This window comes from Muntiacus reevesi, chromosome 17 (genome assembly GCF_963930625.1).
Source record: "Muntiacus reevesi chromosome 17, mMunRee1.1, whole genome shotgun sequence".
NCBI lineage: Eukaryota > Metazoa > Chordata > Mammalia > Artiodactyla > Cervidae > Muntiacus > Muntiacus reevesi.
The window spans coordinates 8,558,049-8,582,029 of NC_089265.1; the positions used below are offsets into that span (position 1 = coordinate 8,558,049).

The window sequence follows — 23,981 nt, forward strand, 5'->3', positions numbered from 1 at the left end:
AAGAAGGAGCAACTTAATACAGAAATTTTTTCATTTAAAGATATGTAACAAGTAGGCCAGAGAGAATATACTAGTAAGAAACTTTATTAGCTATAACAGCTTATGTTTATTATAAAATCTTAAGTCTAATAAACACTATAACATGTAACTTTACCACTATCGAAAAATTCATTATTTTTAAGGTATGTTCTGATATCTTTGTTTTTCAATTCACTTATTTTTTATTATCCTGTTAGAAAATAGCTGGATAAAATAGTCTGGATGTAAGTTTGTTCTTACTCAGTTCGCCGCAAAGAAGTTATGAAATAACCTAGCAAATAATTATTCTACCTTAAAGGGAAATAAATAAAAGAATAAAAGTCTTCAATAAATAAAAGAAGTTATACATCTAGCAAATCTAAATGACAAGAGGTTATGTCAAATGGTTAAGAAGTAAATGAAAGTAAATATAAATCGGTAATAAGACGGTCGGTCAATATTAAAATGTAGCTCTAATTTAAACTTATTTACTGAACTTTCCTTTTGTTTCCTATATGGTTGGTTTTTAGTGTAGGCATGAATGATCTCGTGATCAGTTCAAACGGGAAGACGGTAGCCAGGCAAACATCCCTTCCAGTGCCTATCAGCATGTCTTTTATGCCTTGGCGTCCATTTTAGAGCATCAGCGAGGTGGTGTATAAAGAAGCTTAGAAAACAAAGGTTGTCATTTTGGCAACCCACATGAACATCAAGTGATTTCAATAAAATGAAGATCAAAATGTTGATGAGTTAAAAAAAAAAAAAAGTTGAGGGAACTATTTAAGCTGGACTATGCAAAACACCTGTATTAGATTTCACATATTTTTAAATTGTATTTGTGTGCTACATGTCATCCTCACACTGCTGGTGTGTCATGATAATACCATAAAAACCATTTACAACAATTGATTATCGAAGGCGCACAATAATATCAAGCTACAAACAAAAAAGAAATTTTTTTTGTCAAAGGATTCACAGATCCATGATGACAAACTCAAAACAAAAGCATGGCTCGTGGAGCAATCTCTTATACTGCCCAAAATGATTACTACTTATGTGAATATACACGAATTTCCTGTATTCTTTTAGTACACAAAATGTAAAAGAAAATATATTATCACAGGAAGTCAGAACCTAATCCTACCACTCAAACTCTCTTCTTTAGAAATCGAACACTCACTGACAATGAGGGTGGTCGACAAAAATACGTGCCTTACAGGGCACCTTTCCTATAATAATGCTGATTTTTAAGAGCAGAACTATCACAATCCAACCATACCCAGGCCTAATAGGAAGTATTTATTGCTAAGAAATCAGATATAAAGCATATATATATCTAAGTAGAACACCAGGTAGTATTGGAAAGAAAATCGATGAACTTTCTAGATTTTCCTTCCACTTAAAACATTTTGAGAGAGGCAGGCTATAGTCATCGTTTAATTATACAATCTAATCAACTAAACACAATAGAATTTTTCTCCAAGTATCTCAAGCACAGCTCACTACTTCTTATCCAAAAGATTTAAATTGCTATTCTCTGCCATTCCCAGCCATTTCTGCCAACATCATAAAAATTACCTTTTATCATTTCCTTCTCACAATGAGAATTCCCTAATCGCACACATCTTTTAGACAGAGACACCTCCCCACCCACCTCCCCACCCACCTCCAAAAACTGGTTCAGACCAAAGACACACACAAAAATAATGACCAAGCTCACATTTCTCGTTTGCCCTTCAAGCGAAGTCTGGTGTCTTCAGCTTGCCTTTCTGGTCTTCAGTGTTGTCACTCATTGCTGGGGGATGTAGTTTAGGACAGCATGAAGCAGCAGAAATAAAAGCTGTTGCTTTAAGAAAACGTTTTCTTAAACACATGGATAAAACAACTTCTACTCTGACTTCCTGGCTGGGTTGCATAAAATCTTAGAAACACTCCTTGACAAGTGAATCTCTACAAATGGGAAAAAAATAAAATAAGATAAAATCTAAAAACTTACGTTCTGAACACATTCCGAAGGAGGTCTGATTTGATTTGAAAGCAGGTTTGTATTGATGAACAAAGTTTATTTTGTAGAAAATTAATAGTCTCTTTAATTAGAAATTTGCCTTGCCATCTTCTACACTGTCAATCCTGTCTCTCATAGTATAATCATACATGCAAAAAAAAATCAAATACAGTATTTCCCAAATGCATGGACACTGTGGAAGCTTCATTTTGAAAAAGGCTTTTATTTCCCTTAATACTGGTGCCTAAACGTCATTGTATGTACCAACACTTTCAAATAGCCCAAGAGACTTAAAAAGCCTTCTAAGTTTGAAAACCAAAAAGTTCTGAGTTTTCTGTACCCCAGGACGGTTTTCTTTCCTGAAGCTCAAGCCGAGAAAGCAGACAAAAGAAGCTGATTTGACTGAGCTGTGCCAAGTCTTGCCTTTTTTTCTTTCCTCAGCTCTCCCTCTGCCTCTCTCTCTCTCTCCCTTCCCTCTCTCTCTCTCTTTCTCTCTCTCACTCTTTTGCTCCCAGTATGGCAACCTTCCGAGCAGTCTTGGCGGAGGTCCAGCCTGTGCCAGCCTGTCTGAATTCTTGTCTCCAAAAGATGTCCTTTGCGGATCAATTAATACATCTGAAAACAGGAAAACTGTGGTACGGTACCCCAATCCTGGCACCAACAGCATCGACTTCTGCCAAATCACCTTACAGATTTCATGGTATCCTACCTTTCATCATCATTACTAACATGTTCCCGGAGCAATAATGGAGTACTAGAAGCCATTCACTGTTCAGCGATAAAGAATCTGTTCCCTAGAAATGTCCATATGCGACATATGCACAACCTGCAGTAAATCAAAATTCTCCTGTGAGAAGAGATGTATGTAACTTTAATAAGCACCACATACTGTATTTCTTTTTATAAGGCTTGCTTTCCCTTGCCCTGCTGCAAAGAATCATGGGAGAACAGAGAAGGAGGCATGCAGATTAAAATTAAAACTGTATGCCCAAATAAGTCATGCTTTATCCTAAAGGAAAAGAACAGAGTTCTGATTGATCAGCAATTCCTATGTTCAAGGAAACTCTAATATAAACTGTACCCATCCAAAATGTTACTGGACATGAAAGGCAGAAAAATTTCTTTTCAAAACGCAAATATCAATTCAAAAGGGAAAAAAAGAGTGGATGGAGTAAAATTAAGCATCTTTTGATAATCTGAACTTCAAGTATCAATGCAGCCATTTGCTTACTAAATTGATACCATCTGATAAGTATAAATAAATGCTGTTGATTTTTATTTGCCACATGTACAGCTTCTGAAGTGAAACAGTCACTCTGTGTTTCACACACATACCTGTCCTTTGTGGATCTAGTGATACATTTGAAAACGGGAAACTGTGGGTACGGTGTCCAAATTCCAGCACCAACAGCATCACGGTCTACAAAATCATATTTCATTTAAGAAATCATTTTTACCTCTGATGTTTCAAAATACAGAATACTCTAGACGTGGTTTCATAGAAATAACCCAGAACAGTAGCCTCTAGTCTCTGGCTCAGTCCTTCTAACTTATGTAACCTCAGGGTTTTAAACTGCTTAATCCATATAACACTTAGTGTGCTTTCCTATCTAATATAAAAATCAGTGATTCCTCCTCTGTGCTCCCAAAGCACTCTGTTTATACTAAGCATACCTTCATTCTAAATGTATAATAATTGGTTGAGCATGTGTCATCCTCATAGACAGGACCATTTGTCACTTACCTAAGAAACCTGAAAGTCTTGCAAGGAGTCCTTCATATGGAGGGGCTCAACAAATCTATTGTGAATGAATTATGGGGATCAATCATATAAACATCACTCTGAAATTCTATAAAACTATGAAATATAGTAATGAAAAACAAAACAACATCCTACTAAATCATAGAGTTGACAGATGAGAGAAATGCTACAGAGATACGTTGAGGGACAAATTAAAGCAGTAACCAAAATGTTCCATATTACCCTTTCAAATAAGGACTGATGGGCAGGGTGACAGCAGATTTGCAATTTCTAATCAAACTGTTGAAACCAAAGACAAAGAGAAAATCTTGAAAGAAGCAAGAACTGACTCTTCAGGTATAGTAAGTCCCCTACAAATGAACCTTCAAGATGCAAACTTTCAAAGATGTGAACGTGTGTTTACATGTCCAGTTACATAAGTTAGTTCACATGTCTGGCATACATTGTTACACACATGCATCTTCTACAAGTGGTTGTGGTTTTAAGCACTTTAAGTACTTTACTGTACACACTTTAATGTACTCTATTACTGTACTAAAGTAGTAGAGAATCTTTATCTCAAGTCCAGGATGTAGAAAAGCAAGTGTAAAAGCAGCAGTGATGTAACTGATCCTGCTAAGAAGTGCCAGGTGATAACAATGGAAACAAAAGTGAAAATAATTGAGAGAGTAGAGCAAGGCAAAAAGATGATTATAAACCTATAACAGGACAGTACTATACAGCCAACCGTGTTAGTTGGGTACCAAGGCTAACTTTGTTGCACTTACAAGCAAATTGGACTTATGAATGTGCTCTGGGGATGGAATTTGTTCATATATAGGAGACTCAGTGAACGAAGAAGGCTTCAAGAGATCAACAGCTGACTGATCAGTTAAAACCATGGAGGCCAGAAGCAAGTGGTGTGAGACACCAAAAGCACTGAAAGGAAACCATCACCCACCAAGAACTCCATCAGCAAAACTCTTCTTCAAAATTCAAGCAGATATCAAGACATTCCCAGATAAACAAAAACAGAGTTTCCTCTTAGCAGATCTCCCCTATAAGAAACACGAAGGGAACTTCTCCTTCAGGCGACAATGAAAGGAGACTGGATAGCAACTCAAATCCACATGAAGAAATAAAAAGCACAGGTAAACCCACAGAAGCAAATGTTAAAGACAGCAGAAATACATGTTTTGTTTGTAACTCTTTTTCTTTTATTTGATTTTGAAGACAAAAGCATAAAGCATAATTATAAATTATGTTGATAGGCACATAATGTATGAAGATTTGCAACAATAGAATAAAGGAAGGATCAAACAGCTATACAGGAAAAAAGCTTCTGTGTACTACTGAAGCTAAGTGGGTATTAATCTTAATTGCATCACTATAAATTAAGATGTGAACTATAATTCCCATAGCAATCACTAAGAAAACAACAATGGAATTAAAATGTTACCATAGAAAAATATTTATTTAAAACAAAAGAAGGCGGTAATGAAAGGACAAAGGCATAAAAAGACAGACACCTAGAAAATAGCAAAATGGCAAAAGTAAATCCAACCTTGCCAGTATTTAATAAAATGTAAATAAACTAAAGGCTCCAATTAAAAGACAGAGGTAGGCAGGATGAATAAAAATAAATGATCCAACTATAATCTCTCTATAAGAGATACATTTTAGATCCAAAGAAACAAATAGGTTGAAAGAAAAGAATAAAAAAAACCTACACCACACAAACAGCAACCAAAAGAACGCTGGAGTGATTTACTACCATAAGATAGAATAAACATTAAGACAAAAATTATTATTAGAAGAAAATAAGGACAATTTCTAATGATAAAAGGGTCAGTTAATCAAGAAGATACAACCATTATAAACATATATATGCAAAACAAAAATGTTCAAAATGCATAAAGCAAAAAATGAAATAAATGAAGAAATAGACAATTCAACAAATAAACAATTCAATAATGGTCAGAGACTTCAGTAAACAACTTTTAATAATGGATAAAATAGCTAGATAAACGTTAGCATGAAAATAGGAGATTCGAACAACACTGTAAAGTAACTAGGCCTAACATTTATAGAATTCTGCCCTCAACAGCAGCAGAATGCACACTCTTCTCAGGTGCACAAGGAACATCTTCAGGACAGACAACAGTTTAGGCCATAAAACAAGCTCCAATAAATTTAAAGGATTTGAAACCATCCTAAGTATTTTTCCAACCACAATGGAATTAAATGTAGGAATCAGTAATAGGGAAAAGGATTATGAAAGTCACAAATACATCAAAATTAAATAATGCTCCTGAATAACCAATAAAGAAATATAAAGACTAGAGTGAAATGTTCAGCAAGACAATAGAAGATTTGAACACTGTAAAAAGTAGGAAATCAAGAGATACCTGGAAGAATAGGCAAGTTTGGCCTTGGCATACAAAATGAAGCAGAGCAAAGGCTAACAGAGTGTTGCCAAGAGAATGCACTGGTCACAGCAAACACCCTCTTCAAACAACACAAGAGACAACTCTACACACGGACATCACCAGATGGTCAATGCCAAATCAGACTGATTATACTCTTTGCAGCCAAAGATGGAGAAGTTCTATACAGTCAGCAAAAACAAGACCGGGAGCTGACTGTGGCTCAGATCATGAACTCCTTACTGCAAAATTCAGACTTAAATTGAACAAAGTAGGGAAAACCACTAGGCCATTTGGGTATGACCTAAATCAAATCCGTTATGATTATACAGTAGAAGCGACAAATAGATTCAAGGGATTAGATCTGATAGACAGAGTGCCTGAAGAACTATGGACAGATGTTCATAACATTGTATAGGAGGTGGTGATCAAAACCATCCCCAAGAAAAAAAATGCAAAAAGGCAAAATTGTTGTCTCAGGAGGCCTTACAAATAGGTGAGAAAAGAAGAGAAGTGAAAAGCAAAGGAGAAAAGGAAAGCTATATCAATTTGAATGAAGAGTTCCAAATAATAGCAAGGAGAGACGATAAAGCCTTCCTAAGTGATCAATGCAAAGAAATCAAGGGAAACAATAGAATGGGAAAGACTAGAGATCTCTTCAAGAATATTAAAAGACACCAAGGGAACACTTCATGCAAGGATGGGCACAATAAAGGACAGAAATGGTATGAACCTAACAGAAGCAGAAGATATTAAGAAGAGGTGGCAAGAATACACAGAAGAGCTATACAAAAAAGATCTTCACGACCCAGATAATCACAATGGTGTGATCACTCACCTAGAGCCAGACATCCTGGAAAGTGAAGTCAAGTGGGCCTTAGGACAAAACTAGTGGAGGTGATGGAATTCCAGTTGAGCTATTTCAAATCCTGAAAGATGATGCTGTGAAAGTGCTGTGCTCAATATGCCAGCAAATTTAGAAAACTCAGCAGTGGCCACACGACTGGAAAAGGTCAGTTTTCATTCCAATCCTAAAGAAAGGTAGTGTCAAAGAATGTTAAAACTACCACACAATTGTACTCATCTCACATGCAAACAAAGTAATACTCAAGATTCTCCAAGGCAGGCTTCAACAGTACATGAACCAAGAACTTCCAGATGCTCAAGCTGGATTTAGAAAAGGCAGAGGAAACAGAGATCGAATTGCCAACATCCGTTGGATCATCGAAAAAGCAAGAGAGTTCCAGAAAAACATCTACTTCTTCATTGACTATGCTAAAGCCTTTGACTGTGTGGATCACAACAACCTGGAAAATTCTTCAAGAGATGGGAATACTAGACCTCCTTACCTGCCTCATGAGAAACCTGTATGCAGGTCAAGAAGCAACAGTTAGAACCAGACATGGAACAACAGACTGGTTCCAAATTGGTAAAGGAACACGTCAAGGCTGTGTATTGTCACCCTCTTTATTTAAGTTCTATGCAGAGTACATCATGTGAAATTCTGGGCCAGATGAAGTACAAGCTGGAATCAAGATTGCTGGAAGAAATGTCAATAACATCAGATATGCAGATGACACCACCCTTATGGCAGAAAGTGAAGATGAACGGAAGAGCCTCTTGATGAAAGTGAAAGAGGAGAATGAAAAAGCTGATTTAAAACTCAACATTCAAATAACTAAGATCATGGCATCTGGTCCCATCACTTCATGGCAAGTAGATGGAGAAACAATGGAAACAATGACAGACTGTATTTTCTTGGGCTCCCGAATCACTGCAGATGGTGACTGTAGCCATGAAATTAGAAGATGCTTGCTCCTTGGAAGAAAAACTATGACAATCTAGACAGCATATTAAAAAGCAGGGACATGACTTTTATGACAAAGGTTCTTATAGTCAAAGTTGTGGTTTTTCCAATAGTTATGTATGGATGTGAGAGTTGGGCCATAAAGAAAGCTGAGCACTGAAGTACTGATGTTTTTGAACTGTGGTGTTGGAGAAGACTCTTGAGAATCCCTTGAACTGCAAGGAGATCAAACCAGTCAATCCTACAGGAAATAAGTCCTAAATATTTGAATAATTGGAAGGATCTATGCTAAAGCTGAAGGTCCAACTTTGGCCACCTCATGCGAGTGCTGACTCATTGGAAAAGATCCTGAAGGTGGGGAAGATTGAAGGCAGGAGAAGGGGACGACAGAGGACAGTATGGTTGGACCGCATCACTGATTCAATGCACATGAGTTTGAGCAAGTTCATGGAGTTGGTGATGGAAAGGGAAGCCTGGCATGCTGTGGTCCATGAGGTTGCAAAGGGTCAAGTCAGTGACTGAACTGAACTGAGAGTGGAACTAAATGAAATAGAGCCTAGAAATCAAGACAGAAAATCAAAGATACTGTAAGAAAACCACATACCAATATCCCTTATGAATACAGCTGCAAATTTTCTGCACAAAATATTAACAAACTGAGTGTAGCAACATATAAAAAGGATCATAAACCTTGACCAAGTGGGAATTAGAACAGGAATGCAAGATTGGTTCAACACAGAAAAATCAATCAATGTTATCAATCAATACTATATTAATAAAGGACAAAAACCACTTGCATCAAAAGGCAGAAAAAGCATCTGACAAACCAAACAGCTTTCATGATTAGAAATCCAGGTCTTCAGAAAGAAAGGAAAAGCACTAAAGGAATAAGTGAAGGTAAAAACTTTTATTGTTCTTATTTTTAATTGACCAAACAGATAGCAGCTGTTCAAAATGATAGCAATAATGTATTCAGTTATATATGCTCATGCATATACATACATGTGGGAGCCTCCCTGAGCTCAGCAATAAAGAACCCGCTGCAAGCCAAGAGACCCAGGAGACTCAGGTTGAATCTCTGGGTCAGGAAGTTCCCCTGGAGAAGGAAATGACAACCCACGCCAGTATTCTTGCCTGGGAAACCATGTGGACAAAGAAGCCTGGCAGAGCTACAGCTCATGGGGTTGCAAAAGAGGAGGACATGACTTAGCAACTAAAAAAAACACATACATATATGTAGATATGCTGATGTGCAGTTACATATAAGCAAAATGAATGACAGCAATGATGCAAGAGTCAGAAAGGATTAACTAGGATTATTTTGTCATTATAAGGCACTCACGCTACCCATGAAGAAGTATAACATTATTTGAAACTGGATTTGGATTAGTTGTACAACTGATATACTGATAAAGGCAAGAAAACTGAATCATACAAAATGCTCAATTAAAACGACAAAAGGGAAAAAAAAAGACAAAAAGCAGGGGGAAAAATACAAGACAAAAACAGAAATATAAAACAAGGCAACAAATAGAAAAGAGAAATATGGTAGATATTTATCCAAGTATATCAATTTTTACCTTGAACACCAATAATCTACATGCATCAATACAAGACAGAGATTGTTACTGTGGATCAAAAACATATCTCTGCACAAAAAAAAACTGTACACAAATGTTCATACCAGCATTATTCATAATAGCCAAAAAGTGAAAACAATTCAAATGGCCACCAACTGTTGAACAGGTAAACAAAATGTGTTTTCTCCATAGAATGGAATATTATTCAAAAATAAAAAGGGATGAAACAGCAATGCATGCTATAATATGGATGGCCTTTGAAAAATGTATGCCAAGTAAAAGAAGCCAGACAGAGAAGTCCACATACTATATGTTTCTATGTATATGAAAGGTCCAGAATAGGCAAGTCTACAGACACAAGACCAGCGGTTGCCAGGGGCTGGACAGCAAGAACAACAGGGAGTGGCTACTCATGGGTATAAGGTTCCCCCTGGAGTGAAGAACGTGCTATGGAATTAGTGGTGATGCACAACACAGTCAATATACTAAAACCCACTGGACTGTACACTGCAGAATGGTAGGTTTTATGGCATATGGAGTGAAAAGTTAAAGTGTTAGTCACTCTGCCGTGTCTGACTCTTTGAGATGCCATGGACTACAGTCTGCTAGACTCTGTTCATGAAATTCTTTTCAGGTAAGAGTACTGAAGTGGGCAGCCATTCCCTTCTCCAGGGGATCTTCCCAACTCAGGGATTGAACCTGGGTTTCCCGCATTGCAGGCAGATTCTTTACCATCTGAGCCACCAGGGAAGCTAAAACCCACTGGATTGTATACTACAGAATGGTGGACTTGATGGTATGTCAATTATATCTCAAAAAAGAAAAAAGCTGCAGTTCGTCTCTCCAGTATTTCTGAGTGTTATAAATGATTACACCCCGTGGGAAACCCTCAAAAACCCTTTCAGTCTCTTTCTTAAAGGAAATACTACACATTAGTTCTTCCCATGCAGTCCAATGCCAGAGGGCTTACCAAGACCTTTTCGGTGCGAATCCATGTTCTGACTCAACCTTTTAATCTCAGCTTTTCCTCCACCTCTCTGTGCCTCCCACTCCACCCGCACCCACACAGGATACTGACCAGGAGACCCCAAATTCATAAACATGGGACATGTCTTTCCAGTGTGTACTGTTTATCTGACTCACTGGTGGCCTCAAAACCTTCTATTGATTCAAACTCTCAAAGTACAGTCAGAAGGCATTGATTCTCAGAAGTTTTATCTAACCCACAAGTTAGTGGTTTCAGGTAGGAGCTTGGTTAAGTGTTTGTACAGACAGCCAAAGTGTATTGAGGGCAGCAGAAGAAATACAGGGTCAAAATGCAAGACTTCCTCTAAACCTGTGGTTTTCCAAACTTCCTTGCATGGATCCTTGGAGATGCTGCAGGACCTTCACAGAGGTGAAAGAAAAGATAAGCAGGCAAGGTCCTAGGGCAAAACCCCTGCATCGACCAGAGTAGTTCTGTTTTTATGATGTGTATGTTTGGGGTTCACATAAGATTTTATTTGGCAAAAAAAACAAAGGTTTTCTTAAAAAAAAAAAAAGTTTAATATCCTTTGTATGTATATATATGTGCTTAGTTGTGTCTGACTCTTTGTGACCTTATGGCCTATAGTCCACCAGGCTCCTCTGTCCATGGGATTACACAGGCAAGAATAGTGGAGTGGGTTGCCATTTCCTTCTCCAGTGGATCTTGCCAACCCAGGGATCGAACCCGCATCTCCTGCGTTACAGGCGGATTCTTTACCACCAATCCTTTACATTAAGCCAATTCAGGAAAACACTCCCTAACGAGCTAACTTGACAATGACTTCTAAGGTTGTAGCCCTCTCAGAATATTTACAATATGAGCTAATGCTGTCATCTGAGATTTAAGATAGTCATGGGGAGCTACTCCCTAACATATTGAGATTATATCTACCTTATCCACAAGACAGAAAATAGAGTTACTGGACCATTTACCTACTGTCTTTTGCTCCCTAGATTTATATCTTTAGAGTTATAATCTGAAACCCCAAAGAGCATGAATCTGATCTTCTTTTCCAGCTACTCATTAAAGTCTTGAATACAGTCACGCGGTCAGGAATAACTCTCTTAAGCATTATCTGAATGACGACTTTGTGCCAGGTGTGTGCCAAGGACATGAAGCCCCTGCCATCACAGGGCAGATATGTAAACAGGTAATTACAATTTCAGGTCATCTGTCAGCTATGAGAGAAGCATGTCCACAACATCCTATGGACATAGGAAAGAAATAAGCTGCTGAAGAGTCATCTATTCACCAACTAAAAGTCAAATACATGTCACTCTAGTTAGAATGAAGAGAGAAGTTTAAAAAGTGGATTCAAATCATTTTATACACATTTTTTGTGTTCATATTACACTTAAGTTAATCTCTAGGGGATCCAGAGGCACATCAGAAATCACCCCAGGCCTCAAGAAGCTGCAAGTCTAGTATGAAGATAGTTCAGTTCAGTTCAGTTGGTCAGTCATGTCTGACTCTTTGCGACCCCATGAATCACAGCACGCCAGGCCTCCCTGTCCATCACAAACTCCCGGAGTTTACTCAAACTCATGCGCATCGAGTCGGTGATGCCATCCAACCATCTCATCCTCTGTCGATAAGACACCTACAAAACACTACACTTTATGTGACAGATGTTATTATTTAAGTATCTCCCCATATAGGTCTATGCGTGGCTGATTCATTTTGCGTATAGCAGAAACTAACACAACATTGTAAAGCAACTATACTCCAACAAAAATTAATTTTAAAAAGTAAATAAGTAAATAAAAATATCTCCCCAAATCCAAATTCTTCCATGTTCCTTCCTGGAGTACACAACATAAAAACAAACTGCCTGTCTACAAAGCTTGAGTGTGAAATTGTGATGGCCATCCTTCCTAAAGCCAACCCAAATTATATTCACTCTCTCTTTCCTCTCTCCTCCCCTCTCTTTCTCCTTCTTTCTTACTTCTCTTCTTTCTCCCTTTTCTAACATCATACATTTAGTTGTTACCTGCATTCATTAAGTCAGTATTTACTGAGCACTTGCTTATGTACAAAATATGGGGTCAGAAGCCACAATGGACACAAAAATGAAATAAAATTCATGTATTAGTAATAATAATCACGATAATAAGCACCTTCACATTCATTAATGCATTCACTCCTCGCCCAGCATTTGGAAGAAGACAGGTGTTACTTTATAGATGAAGAAACTGACATCAAAGGAAGTTATGTGACTTGTTCAGAGCATCAGACACATATCTAGAGTACAGAAAACTGAAGCAACGATTCCAGGTTTCATTACTTAAGGAACTTAAGAAGATGCAATGAACACAAGCGGCCTCATACATCCCACTACCTACTTAACAATCTCTCTGAGTGGTAAATAGGCACCTCAAAGCCGCCTTGGCCAAAGCAGAAACCTTGATTTTTCTTAGAAAAGTTCATTCCTCCCTCAGCCTCCATTAAACAACAATCCAAGAGTCATCCTTGATTCATCTTCCATCAGTCACTAGAAAGGCTAAAAGGAAAAAGATTAACACCAGGTGCTGGTAAGGATGCTGGAAACTGGAACCTCATACACTGTGATGGGAATGTAATGTGGTAAACACCATGGCAGTTTCTTTAGAAGTTCAATTTATACCCACTGAAGGAACCAGTGATGTCCACCCCTAAGTCTACCTGCGAGAAAACTTGTCCACACAAAGACCTGGGCGTGAACACTCACTGGAGAATTACTCCTAACAGACAAAGGCTGGAGACTACCCAGAAGTCCGCCAGGTGGGAATGGATAACACAGTGTGGTCCACCTCTCACTGCTACACAACAAAAAGGCACAGATTACTAACACACTCAACAACGCGGATGAAGCTCAGAAACACTGTGCTAAAGGGGAAAAGGCAGGCAGACAGGACTACGTGTTGCACAATCCAATGCCAATAAAATACATTTAAAAAGATAAAACTGCAGGAACAGAAAGCAGATTATTTGTGGTGTGGGGCTGGGGTGGGAGAAGGGATTGACAGCAAATAAGCAAGAGAGAACTCTGCGGGGTGAGGGAAGTGTTTCCAATTGAACCGCACTGATTGTTTTAAGACATCCTCAATTTATTAAAAGTCACCAAACCATACACTCAGAACAGGTGAATTTTATGGTACATAAATGATACCTCAATACAGATACACAACAATTAAAGTGTTGCAGCAACAATTTACTTCATCCAAGACACTGCATTAGGCCCCAGAGGAGGGACTAAGACACTGTCCCCACCCTGAAGGAGCTCCCAGCCCCTCTCCTCCAACGGCAGAAAGAGAACATGGGCATCACAGACATCACACACCACAAAATGAACGCCCAGTAAGTGGAGCAGGCAGTGAATGTGACAAAAACCAGAGCGATGGGGAGCAAGGTGCTGGGGAGGCCTTACAGAGGAGGCTAGGTTTAACCAACCTCTGAAGGATGGATGATCATCAGAAAAGTGGGATCTGGAGGGCAGTCCTGAGGAAAGACCCAAGGCAGAAATGAGCAATTGGTGGGGCAGTCTGGCTGAAACAGAGACCCACGGGGAGAGCAGAAATAGTCCCAGCAACCACGGAAGCATGAAGCCTGCGCCTTCTCGTGGGGCTTCCTCAAACCTCAGGTATCTGAGCACCACATTTATGATTTTTGCCATATTTAAAATTACAGTATGATTTATGTATTATTGGCTTAACATAATTCTCACTTGTTTTACCTAGTTTCTAAAGGAGACTATAACACAACTAGACAATGAAAACTAGCATCTTTGCCATAAATAGAAAATACTGGGAAAATGGGTGTATTAAATTGTCAAAGCCTGAAGCCATCTCTAAGCTAGAAGCCTATCTCTATTAAAAAGAAAGACTTAACAAGTGAGGGAGAAAGGTTAAAAACACTCAACATTCAAGCACCAAACTGGTACTTTCCTTGATATAATCAGAAGACCTAAAAGACAATTGAAAAAATGAAGAGCTTTCTCTCTGTGGTTTAGTCTCATTTATGCCAGAGCTTTGAACTGTCTAATATCACACTGCGTTAGGAGTTCCACATTGTGGAAAATGCAGGAGTACAGTAAATCCTGGGAGCAGGGGAGGGGGGTAGAAGGATGATAATGATAATTAATATTTATTTAGCATTTACTATGTGCCAGTCACTGTTCTAAACATTTCTCATTTAATCCTCATAGTAACAATACCTACCTCAAAAGGGTACTGTCAACCTACTTTCAGATTAAGAAACTGAGGCATACAGAGTTTAACTAACTTCCCCAAGGTCATAAAACTTGCCCAAGGTCACACAGTTAATAAACGGCAGAGCTGGAACTGAACCCAGGCAGCCTGTCTCCAGTCTATGAACTTAACCATTGCAACTGAGCTGACTCTCATGTGAAATGATATTTCTGGAAGATTCACCTGGCAATGATTTGCTCGCTGAACTAAAGGAAAGAGAGGCCAGAAGACTACTGCAATAACCCAGGCAACTACGGGTCCCTTGGGCAGCTGGGCTGGAAGGGTTATTGCCATTTGCTGTGGACAGCAGAGGGCAGTAGAGAGCTGTGGAGCAATAGCTGGGCCCCCGCCCAGACTTCCAGCCAGGGACTTCCGATGCAGAAGGGAAGCAGGCCTAAGACTCAAGTCAGAGATGCAAAGCCTACACCGGAAAGAGAAGGGCTAGGGACACCACCGTCCACAGGCACCAGGAGAGGTCAATCCTGGATGTGGGGATGAGCCCAGAGAGAGCACAGAGGTGCTAGAGGAGCGGCATCTTAGAGCGGCCAGGTGGCTGAAACACCAGGCCCTGGGCTGCCACTAAAGACCTCCTACACTCGGACACTGTCTTAAGTTCTTCCATATTTCACTCCCAAAAGTAACAGCAACACCGTGACCTCTTTTTTTTTTTTTTTAATGGATTTCAGGTCTTTCAAAGTAGGAAATATGGATGTACCTTGGCCTAGTTCAGTTCAGTTCAGTCGCTCAGTCATGTCCGACTCTTTGCAACCCCCTTTAAATTCAAAATACGCACTTAGGGCTAGTATCCAGTTCTCAGACAAAGTGTTTTAAAATTAAAATTAAGATACACATTCAAATGGCATTTCCAAGCTTCTGACAGGTCTGAAATATCTTGAATACAGACACCATTCATCCATAGACATCAAAATTGCTTTATTACCTTAAATCTTCCAAAATCATTGTTTGAAAAAAAAAAAAAAGATAGCAGATAAAACTGTCAGAAAACCTCCTCAAAGAAAATGTTCTATGCATGGAAAAAGACTCAAAAAATTAAGAACAAAAATAACTTATCTGGACTGCCTGGTTTGATGCTAAACTCAGGCTGTATTAAAAAGGTAGAAAAATTCAACTTTGTAAGTTTGGGAAAATGTGATTTCTTATTTCCCAGGAGAAAAGCTTTAAGAGCATCAATAGATTTCTCTGGATATCAAGTATTTTTTCATTATTGTGAGTAAATTATATTTAGATCAAAATCAGATGGATTAAATTTCCCTTAAAATACCCAAGAGATTTTAAAAATACAAGGAAAGGTGTCACATATCCAAAAACAATATTTTATCCTAATACCTCTGTGGAAATATCTCCCCATTAGAATAATTAGCCAGAAAACAAAACTAACCTGAGTTTTAGATATACTAAGTTCAAATTAACTTATTAAAACCCAATTGTCATTTGCTGATACTAATATGAATGCATAGTCTTTGATGTACCTTTTAAATCCCTGGAAATATGCCTTTACCTTTTTGCTTTTAATCTGGAAAAAAATGTATCTGATTTAGTGATAAGCTGGATAGAAGTCTGAATTTTATTTAAATACTACTACATACACCACAAAGACTGTAAATAACAGTATCTGCTTCCAAATTCTTGATAAGTTCAACCCCGCATCAGTGCCACAAGGTTCATGGTTGAACTACTCTCATCTATATTACTTTTGTCTTCTTGACTGAACTACAAATTCCTTAAGGGATTATTAATTTTTAAACTCCTCCATTAGCACCACACTGACCCATCTATTTACTGAGTAAATATTTACTGAATACCTACTATGTTAAAAGGCACCTTGGTAAGTGCTACACGGATAAACTATTTAATGAAGCAGAAACAGTCTTTGCCTGCAAAGATGCTACTGTCCAGAGGGTGAAGTGGAGATAAATGCATATAAGACTGAGAGGTTTGCAAACATCCCTCAGTGGAAAGAAGGGCCCTCTAAACCCAATCGCTCTTTACCATCCCCTCTTCCCAGTCTCAAACCTACTTAGTTTGCCATCCAGTTCAAGCTCCAATATTACAAAATTTAATCCTAGGTCAACGCAGGAAAAGTCTTTGGTCTTTGAGAAAACAACTTGATATGTTTCGGAAACATTAGACAAGACCCTTAGAGCTGGATATTAGCTGGAACTCAAGGCATATAGAGAGGGGCTTCCCCAATGTCTAAGCAGGTAGAGAATCCATCTGCAATGCAGAAGACAGGTAATGTGAATTCGATCCCTGCATCAGGAAGATCCCGTGGAGGAGGAAATGGTAACCCACTCCAGTATTCTTGCCTGGGAAATCCCATGGACAGAAGAGCCTGACAGGCTACAGTCCATGGGGTTGCAAAGAATCGGTCATGACTGAGCACGCAGGCAAGTCATAGAGAAGCGCTAGGTCTGTTCCATGTGAGATTTGCATTTTCTTGGAAAGAGGCTGAAAGAAGTGAGGCATCAGCGGGGTGGGAGCTGAGAGGAAACAGAGGTGCAGGCTCGGTCCTGCGTTGGGGGGTCAGGGAGGAGGCAGCGGGGCTGAGGGCGCAGGGCAGCCGGGCTGTGGACAGGCTCTGCTCTCCGCAGTCAACTCCCTCCAGCGCTTCTGGCCCGAGCTCCAGTCCAGTCTGTGATGTGTTTCCTTGTACTGAGTGGGGTCTGGGAGATAAAAGGCTAACGAGGTCAATCCAGTGTGATAAAAAGAGAATACTTGGGGATGCAGGAACCAGGAGGTAGTGGTAATCGAGACAATACAGGCATCCCACACACACACTCCAGAATTCAGAGTAATCTCAAGGATGGCTTGGGACTTCCAGGGTTAGGAACTGGGGTTTGAGTCAAGAGCAGGAGGTCCCCAAGGCCAAGTGAGTCACACAGTCAGCTAGGCAGGGTTCAGAGCATGAAGGGGCACCAGCAGCTTCAGAGGAGGGCCCCTACACCTGGTCTCACCCAGACTGATCCTGATGATGCCTCCTGATCACCCCCTCTTGATGGTGAGCGGCGCACAACCCCAACCGGGGCTGCCACCGCCCACTGTGCTGACTGCCCCTATCCGGCCCCACGGCCACTTCGGCTTCCACCTGTGTTGTGATACCTCCCCCAAGCATTTCCCCAGCACACAACCTCAACCTGTCTCTGCAGCCCATTAACTACTCCTCTTTTCAGACCAAGAGCTCACAGGACAAACCCAGGCACTGCAGAAGACCTGGGCACCATGATTAGGAGGACACCAGACCTCAGAAGGAAAAGTTGTAGACAAATTCCACGTTTCAGAGACAGAATTACAGATGGGAACCAGACCGAGTCTGCAAAGAACAAGGTCCATGTGTAGTCTGTGTGGGAAGAACTTTGCTCAGTGAAAAAAACCACAGTGTGCTTCTACTTCTAAAATGCCTGTGGGTCTGCTTCGGCTGTACTTTGAAATATTCAGGTATAGTGGGGAAAAGTTAACCTCCAAGAATGTCCAAAAGAAAACCATACACAACAAAGAATGCAAATAATAGTACATGCTTCCAAATTCTTGATAAATTCCCCTTCTCATCAGTGCCACAAGGTTCATGGCTTAACTATTCTCATCTTATTATTTTTATCTTCCTGACTGAACTATAAACTCCTTAAGAGATTATTAACTTTTTAAATCATCCATGAGCACTACTATGACCCATCTTTTATCTCAGTAAATATTTACTGAATACCTACTATGTTCAAGGCTCCTTGGTATATGGTAGAGGACACAGTAATAAAGTGGAAACAGTTCTTGTCTTTAAAGATGTTACTGTTCAGAGGGTGAGTGAGGAGGCTGATAAAATGCATATAACACTAAGCTGTCTCATTAAAATAAAATGACGAGGGATAAAAAAGGCTGAGCGCCAAAGAATTGATGCTTTTGAACTGTGGTCCTAGAGGAGACTCTTCAGAGTTCCTTGGAAAGCAAGGAGATCAAACCAGTCAATCTCAAAGGAAGTCAACCCTGAATACTCTTTGCAAGGACTGATGCTTGAACCTCCAATATTTTGACCACCTGATGCAAAGAGCTGACTCACTGGAAAAGACTCTAATGCTAGGAAACATTGGAGAGGAAAGAAGAAGATGACAGAGGATGAGATGATTGGATGTTATCATCAATTCAACGGGCATGAATCTGGGCAAACTCCAGGAGATAGTGAAGGACAGGAAAGCCTGGTGTGCTGCAGTCCATGGTGTTGAGAAGAGTCAGACATGACTTGGCCACTGAACAACAAAGTTAGTTTGGAGGCAGAGAGATGAATTCACAGTTGCCAAAGTAACTTCCTCCAGATTGAGAAACAAGCTATCAGGAAATATCGTAACCATAAGCACAACCACATTTCTCTGCCTTTTCCTCAAGGGGAAAAAAGAACAGAAAAGAAGAGGGAGAAGAAAGCAAGTACAACCATGCAAGAAAGATGCAGGGTTTAGAGCTGGAGTTAATGAGCTCCTAAGGAAGGAGGTTCATTCTGAAGGGAAGAGAGAAAATCCTAAGCAAAATACAAAGAAAGCACTTTAAGTCACTGCAGAAATGGAAAAGAACCTCCAGGAGCTTTGCTTCCAAATTCTTTTTATATATAAGCCAATGCAAGGCTAGAGAAGTAAGTAGAGGACACAGTTACGCAGAGAACAGAGGCACAAGCAAAACCCAGGAAGCGTGCGCCCACCTCCAGCGGCCATGCCACAGGGCTGCAACGGCTTCTCACTTTGGTTCTGGTGAGCAGGACAAGAGCCAGAAGAGGAGAAAAGCTTTAGGTAGCTCAGGGAAACTGCTGTATAAGTCATGGACCCTGTGATCACTCATTTCGGAAATGCCAAATATAAAAGACTAGTAAAAGTCATCCTTAAAGTATGAAAAAAAGGGGGGGTCAAGTTTCATGATGCAACAGTTGCTGATAGCTGGGCTTAACAGCAAAGCTGGTAGTTTATTCCAAGAGCCTGCACCTCTGTAAATGTCATCTCTTCTAGTGATGAGCTATAACTGATGATGCTACTGTAACAGAGAGCTTTATTTTTCTAGTAAAAAAGAAAAAAAAAAAAAAAAAAACAATGTAAGAACCAGACCAGACTGCTGAGCCAGGTTCTACCACTCACCTGGTTCTTGAAACCTAGATGTGTATGTGCCACATGCCCGGAGGGCCAGGCTTAGAGCGTGTGGTTGAGGCCGCGGAGAGCCAGAACCACGGCCTTCCCGGGCCCGTGACAGGGTCGGCTGCCCCATCAGCACAGTTTCCAGCTCCCGTGCCCAGAGGAGAGGCACCCAAACCCTGGGAGGGTCAGATCCCATCCCAGGGAACCAGAAAGGCCGGGGGCAGTCACAGTAGACAGTCTAGCTCTAGGAGGAACCTCTTGAAGGGGGCGTGGGCCACATGACCCCTGATGAGCACACAGCACCGACCTCATCACTCCCACCCAGGGAGACGTCAGCAGCATATGCCTACAGAGACTGCTCACACACAGCATCTCTCATATGCCAGCTTCCATTCCTGTCTCCACCATGGCTTATGACATTCAGTACCCATTGGCTGACAAGAGGAGGAAAGGAGAAGAAAGGAGGAGGGAGGGGAGAAGATGGGAAGGGAGCAGCAGGGAGAAGAACAGAAAGGAAGTTTCAAAACTGCAGATGCCTCTTCATTGCACTCTCTTCTCCCCCTCCAACAAAGACAATTACAAAACACTCATTGGAAAGCAGTAACTAAATCTTCCCACATTGGCTTTGTATCAGTTCTAAAAGCAAAAAAAAAAAAAAAAAAAATTTATTTTGTGTGTTTCATTTCCTGTGCCACTGTTTTTGACAAAGTTGGTTGGGCTTGCATCCGAAAAGCTACAGAGAATTAAGCATGAAAAACTCAGAAGTGGCACAGGGCGAATACAATGCCCTGAGATGTGGCTTGACCTATAAGAAATCAGGCAGTAAACAATGTAAAGAGCATTAGGAAGGATTAATTTATAGTTGAAGACGGATGACTGGGACCAACAGACAATATGAGTTTCTTCCTAAGAGGACAATAAGAAGTCGCCATACCCAGAACCCGTGTTGTACTCATGATATCCAAAAGGACAGGACTGTAAGACATCGATTAATAGACAAGTTGCCAGAAATCTCAAAATGGGGGGCTTCCCTGGTTAAGACTCGTGGGATGTGCGTTCCATCACTGGTTGGGGGATCACATATACTGTGTAGTGTGGCCAAAAAAAAGGGAAGGGGAGAAAAGAAATCTCAAAAGGAGAGAGAGGAGGAGAAGAAAGGAGGGAGAGCGAGTGAAGGAAGCAGGAATGAAGGGAAGGAGTAAGGAAGGAAAAGAAGCAGGAAAATAACCATGAATTAGAAAAACAAAGGACTGGTAGTCAGGAAGAGAAGAACCCACCGGTAAAATAACAAAAAGCAGGGCAAATTTAAATGAACCACTTTTCTATAAAATCCTCCCGTATCTTCCTCCTTCAGAATATATTCATTCTCGAGTCACTCCCATCTTTATAAACTATCTCCCTTTTGAACTTAACTATTGCCCGATTTGCTTTCCACTCCAACCAACCTTGTTGAAAGAGAAGATGGGAGTCCATTCTTTTCTCCACTTCCTCACCACCCAACCCCGGCCACCAGTTTCTGCCCTCTCGTCCCCACGCCCACCAAAGCAAGTGGTTCTGGCTGACTATCCCCATCTTTCCCGTTTGCTGTCCCCCTGGTTTCCTGAGTGCTCCTTTCTCTTTTCTGACTGCCTCTTCTATGCATCCATAATGGTTCTTCCTCCTTCGCTCTTAAGTTCTGGGATTCCACCACATCCCATCCCAAGACTCTCTTCTCTCTCCTTTTGACGCTGTATACTTCATGGGAGCAGAGAACCATGGGTCCAGGCTCTGGACTCTAGAAAAGGAACCCAGAGCTGAGGGGCACCCTCACGGGTCAGGAAGATGCCCTGGAGGAGGAAATGGCAACCCACTGCAGGATTTCTGCCTGGAGAATCCCATGGACAGAGGAGCCTGGCGGGCAACTAACACAGTTAACACTAGGATCAGGGTTGGGGTCAGAGTTAAGCTCACGGACCACAAAGCAGTTCAGCCACGAGAGAAAGGAGTGGGCAGTCAGGAAGGACCCATCTCCAGGGAGTGGGAGGACAGAGGCTCAGCACACGTACGCCCCTTGCTGTCCGCCTGAAGTCCCCTGAGAGGTGTAGGGCGTAAGGAATGATGGACCTCCCTGTGCCACGGGTGGATCCAGGGTCAATCCTTCTGAAAGGAAAGCTGGCCGAGAGAAGGAAATGAAGTGAGTCTGAGGTCACGAGGAGCCTGTGTCCAGGTCACTTCACTGACCCGCCCGTGGCTCTCTTGGTGAGCATGCTCATGAGACAACCGCGGCCAGTGTCACAGAACAGGGGCAACGACACGGGGAAGCCGCTCCCTCAGCCTCTCCACCGGGACCTCACGCTGCAAAAGCAGCATCTGCCAACAGCCAGGCATCACACTGGTTCTTTCGGTTCTCTCCCCGTGATCTCATCTATTCCCAGATACATCCATTTGAGGAAGGTGCCACCGTTTCCGTTTTACAAACGAGAAAACCGAGGCGCATCTATTCACGGTCATGCAGCTGGTAAGCGCAGGAAATGAAGTTCAGAGTCACTGTCCAGAGGTTATGTGCCTGTGCTTTCCACCCTCCCTACTCACCGCTCACTGAAGAATACATTTCTGAACACTGCCTGTCGGTGAGGTGGCAAATGTCCACCTGTGGTCCTGACAGGTCCTGTAGAGCGAGATGACAGACAGGCGTTCATCTCCCAGCACCGTACGCTGCAGCGTAAATGAGTTTCCATGTCTTGGTGTTAAGTCAAGAGGGGAAAGTGGAAACCCTCAAAAGAAGATTATGAATGATACCACAGGAACACAACAAACTCAATAAATCCAGAGACTAAGATCGCTGTGTGATCTCTGTAGTAGTTATGCTGGTGTTGATAACCTTACAAACGTTCTTGGTGGAACGTGTTAAATCATAAAATCATCTCTTGATTCTGGAACATAAAACAATGTCTTTTTTATGAAAACACAACCTTGGGGAAACAAGGATAACTACGGATCTTTTTTAAGATATTTTCTTCTGTCACAGTGGGAGCCATTTCCTTTACTCAATATTTTTACATAAATATGAAACACAAATTACAATGTGACAGCTAAGGGCTCAGATCTCCTCGAACAACTATTTGGAAAGTCAGCCATTGGGTTCACACAAGCAGTCATAATCAAATTTCTAAAGATGGATAGTTCATGCTGGAAGATAAGTTAAAAAGTGAACACCCATTTATTGAGATTCAATTAATATTACTATGTATTGACCTGCACCATACTAAAAGGACTTTACTGAACAACTTCCAAATGTAATACTACACAGAATATTAGCTCAATCATTCTTTCATTCACTTAACTAATAATTACTATGTAACATAAACACACATAGGCATAGAATTATACAAATAGGTAAAGTACTTATACAAGTTTGTATATTGCTCAATATGAATAAGTAAATAAGCCATCACTAAAAATGCAGCTATAGAGAAATATGTACATATATTAAAGCTAAATTGCTATTATAAAGTTAAACAATGATAAGACAACACTATAAGACATCTTCAGAGAATAAGATTGCACATTCAATGAATAGTAAAGAAAACACGCTAAACGTTCTAAGAGACAAGGATCAAATGGGTTGGAGTGTAAGGGAAGACACTGCTGAGGATGGAGGCGGTAAACGATAAAAGGAAGTTAGGTGAAGAGAAAAAAAAGTGATGTATTTTTGGTCAAAGTATGTTCTGGAGAGAGTAGACCAAGCAAGTTTAAACACAATGTGTCTGCAGAGATGCAGGACGTAGTATCTCTACCAATTAATAATCTATAAGCACAAACCTACAATGGTTTCAGTGATCCAAGGAATACATTCACTTATTTCCTAACTTAAGGGGCATCATTTATCCAGGTCCTTATTTTCAACCAAAGCAACAAACGTGCCAAAACTTCAAAACCCCTTAGAAAAACAAAACACAACAAATATGTACCTACAGTGTAAAGAGTCACTGAATTTAGAACGCCGCACTCCACTGGACCCATTCAGTTCAGTTCAGTGACTCAGTCAT

At 40.5% G+C, this 23,981-nt stretch overlaps 1 protein-coding gene across 4 annotated transcripts in view; it reads right to left on the reverse strand.

The window, feature by feature from the left end:
- The window catches only part of MSRA (methionine sulfoxide reductase A), a 359,917-nt gene that overhangs the window by 314,512 nt on the left and 21,424 nt on the right, over positions 1 to 23,981 (reverse strand). The window contains exon 2 of one of the 4 annotated variants that reach the window (XM_065907833.1): positions 7,029 to 7,221. The exons of 2 other annotated variants lie outside the window; for them this stretch is intronic. Coding sequence is in view for 1 of the 2 variants with exons in the window: in XM_065907832.1 (XP_065763904.1) it covers positions 3,359 to 3,437 (79 nt within the window). In the remaining variant the exon portion in view is untranslated. Of the gene's footprint in view, positions 1 to 3,358; positions 3,444 to 7,028; positions 7,222 to 23,981 lie in introns of those variants that run through there. One more of the 4 variants, XM_065907832.1, reaches the window with a different exon arrangement.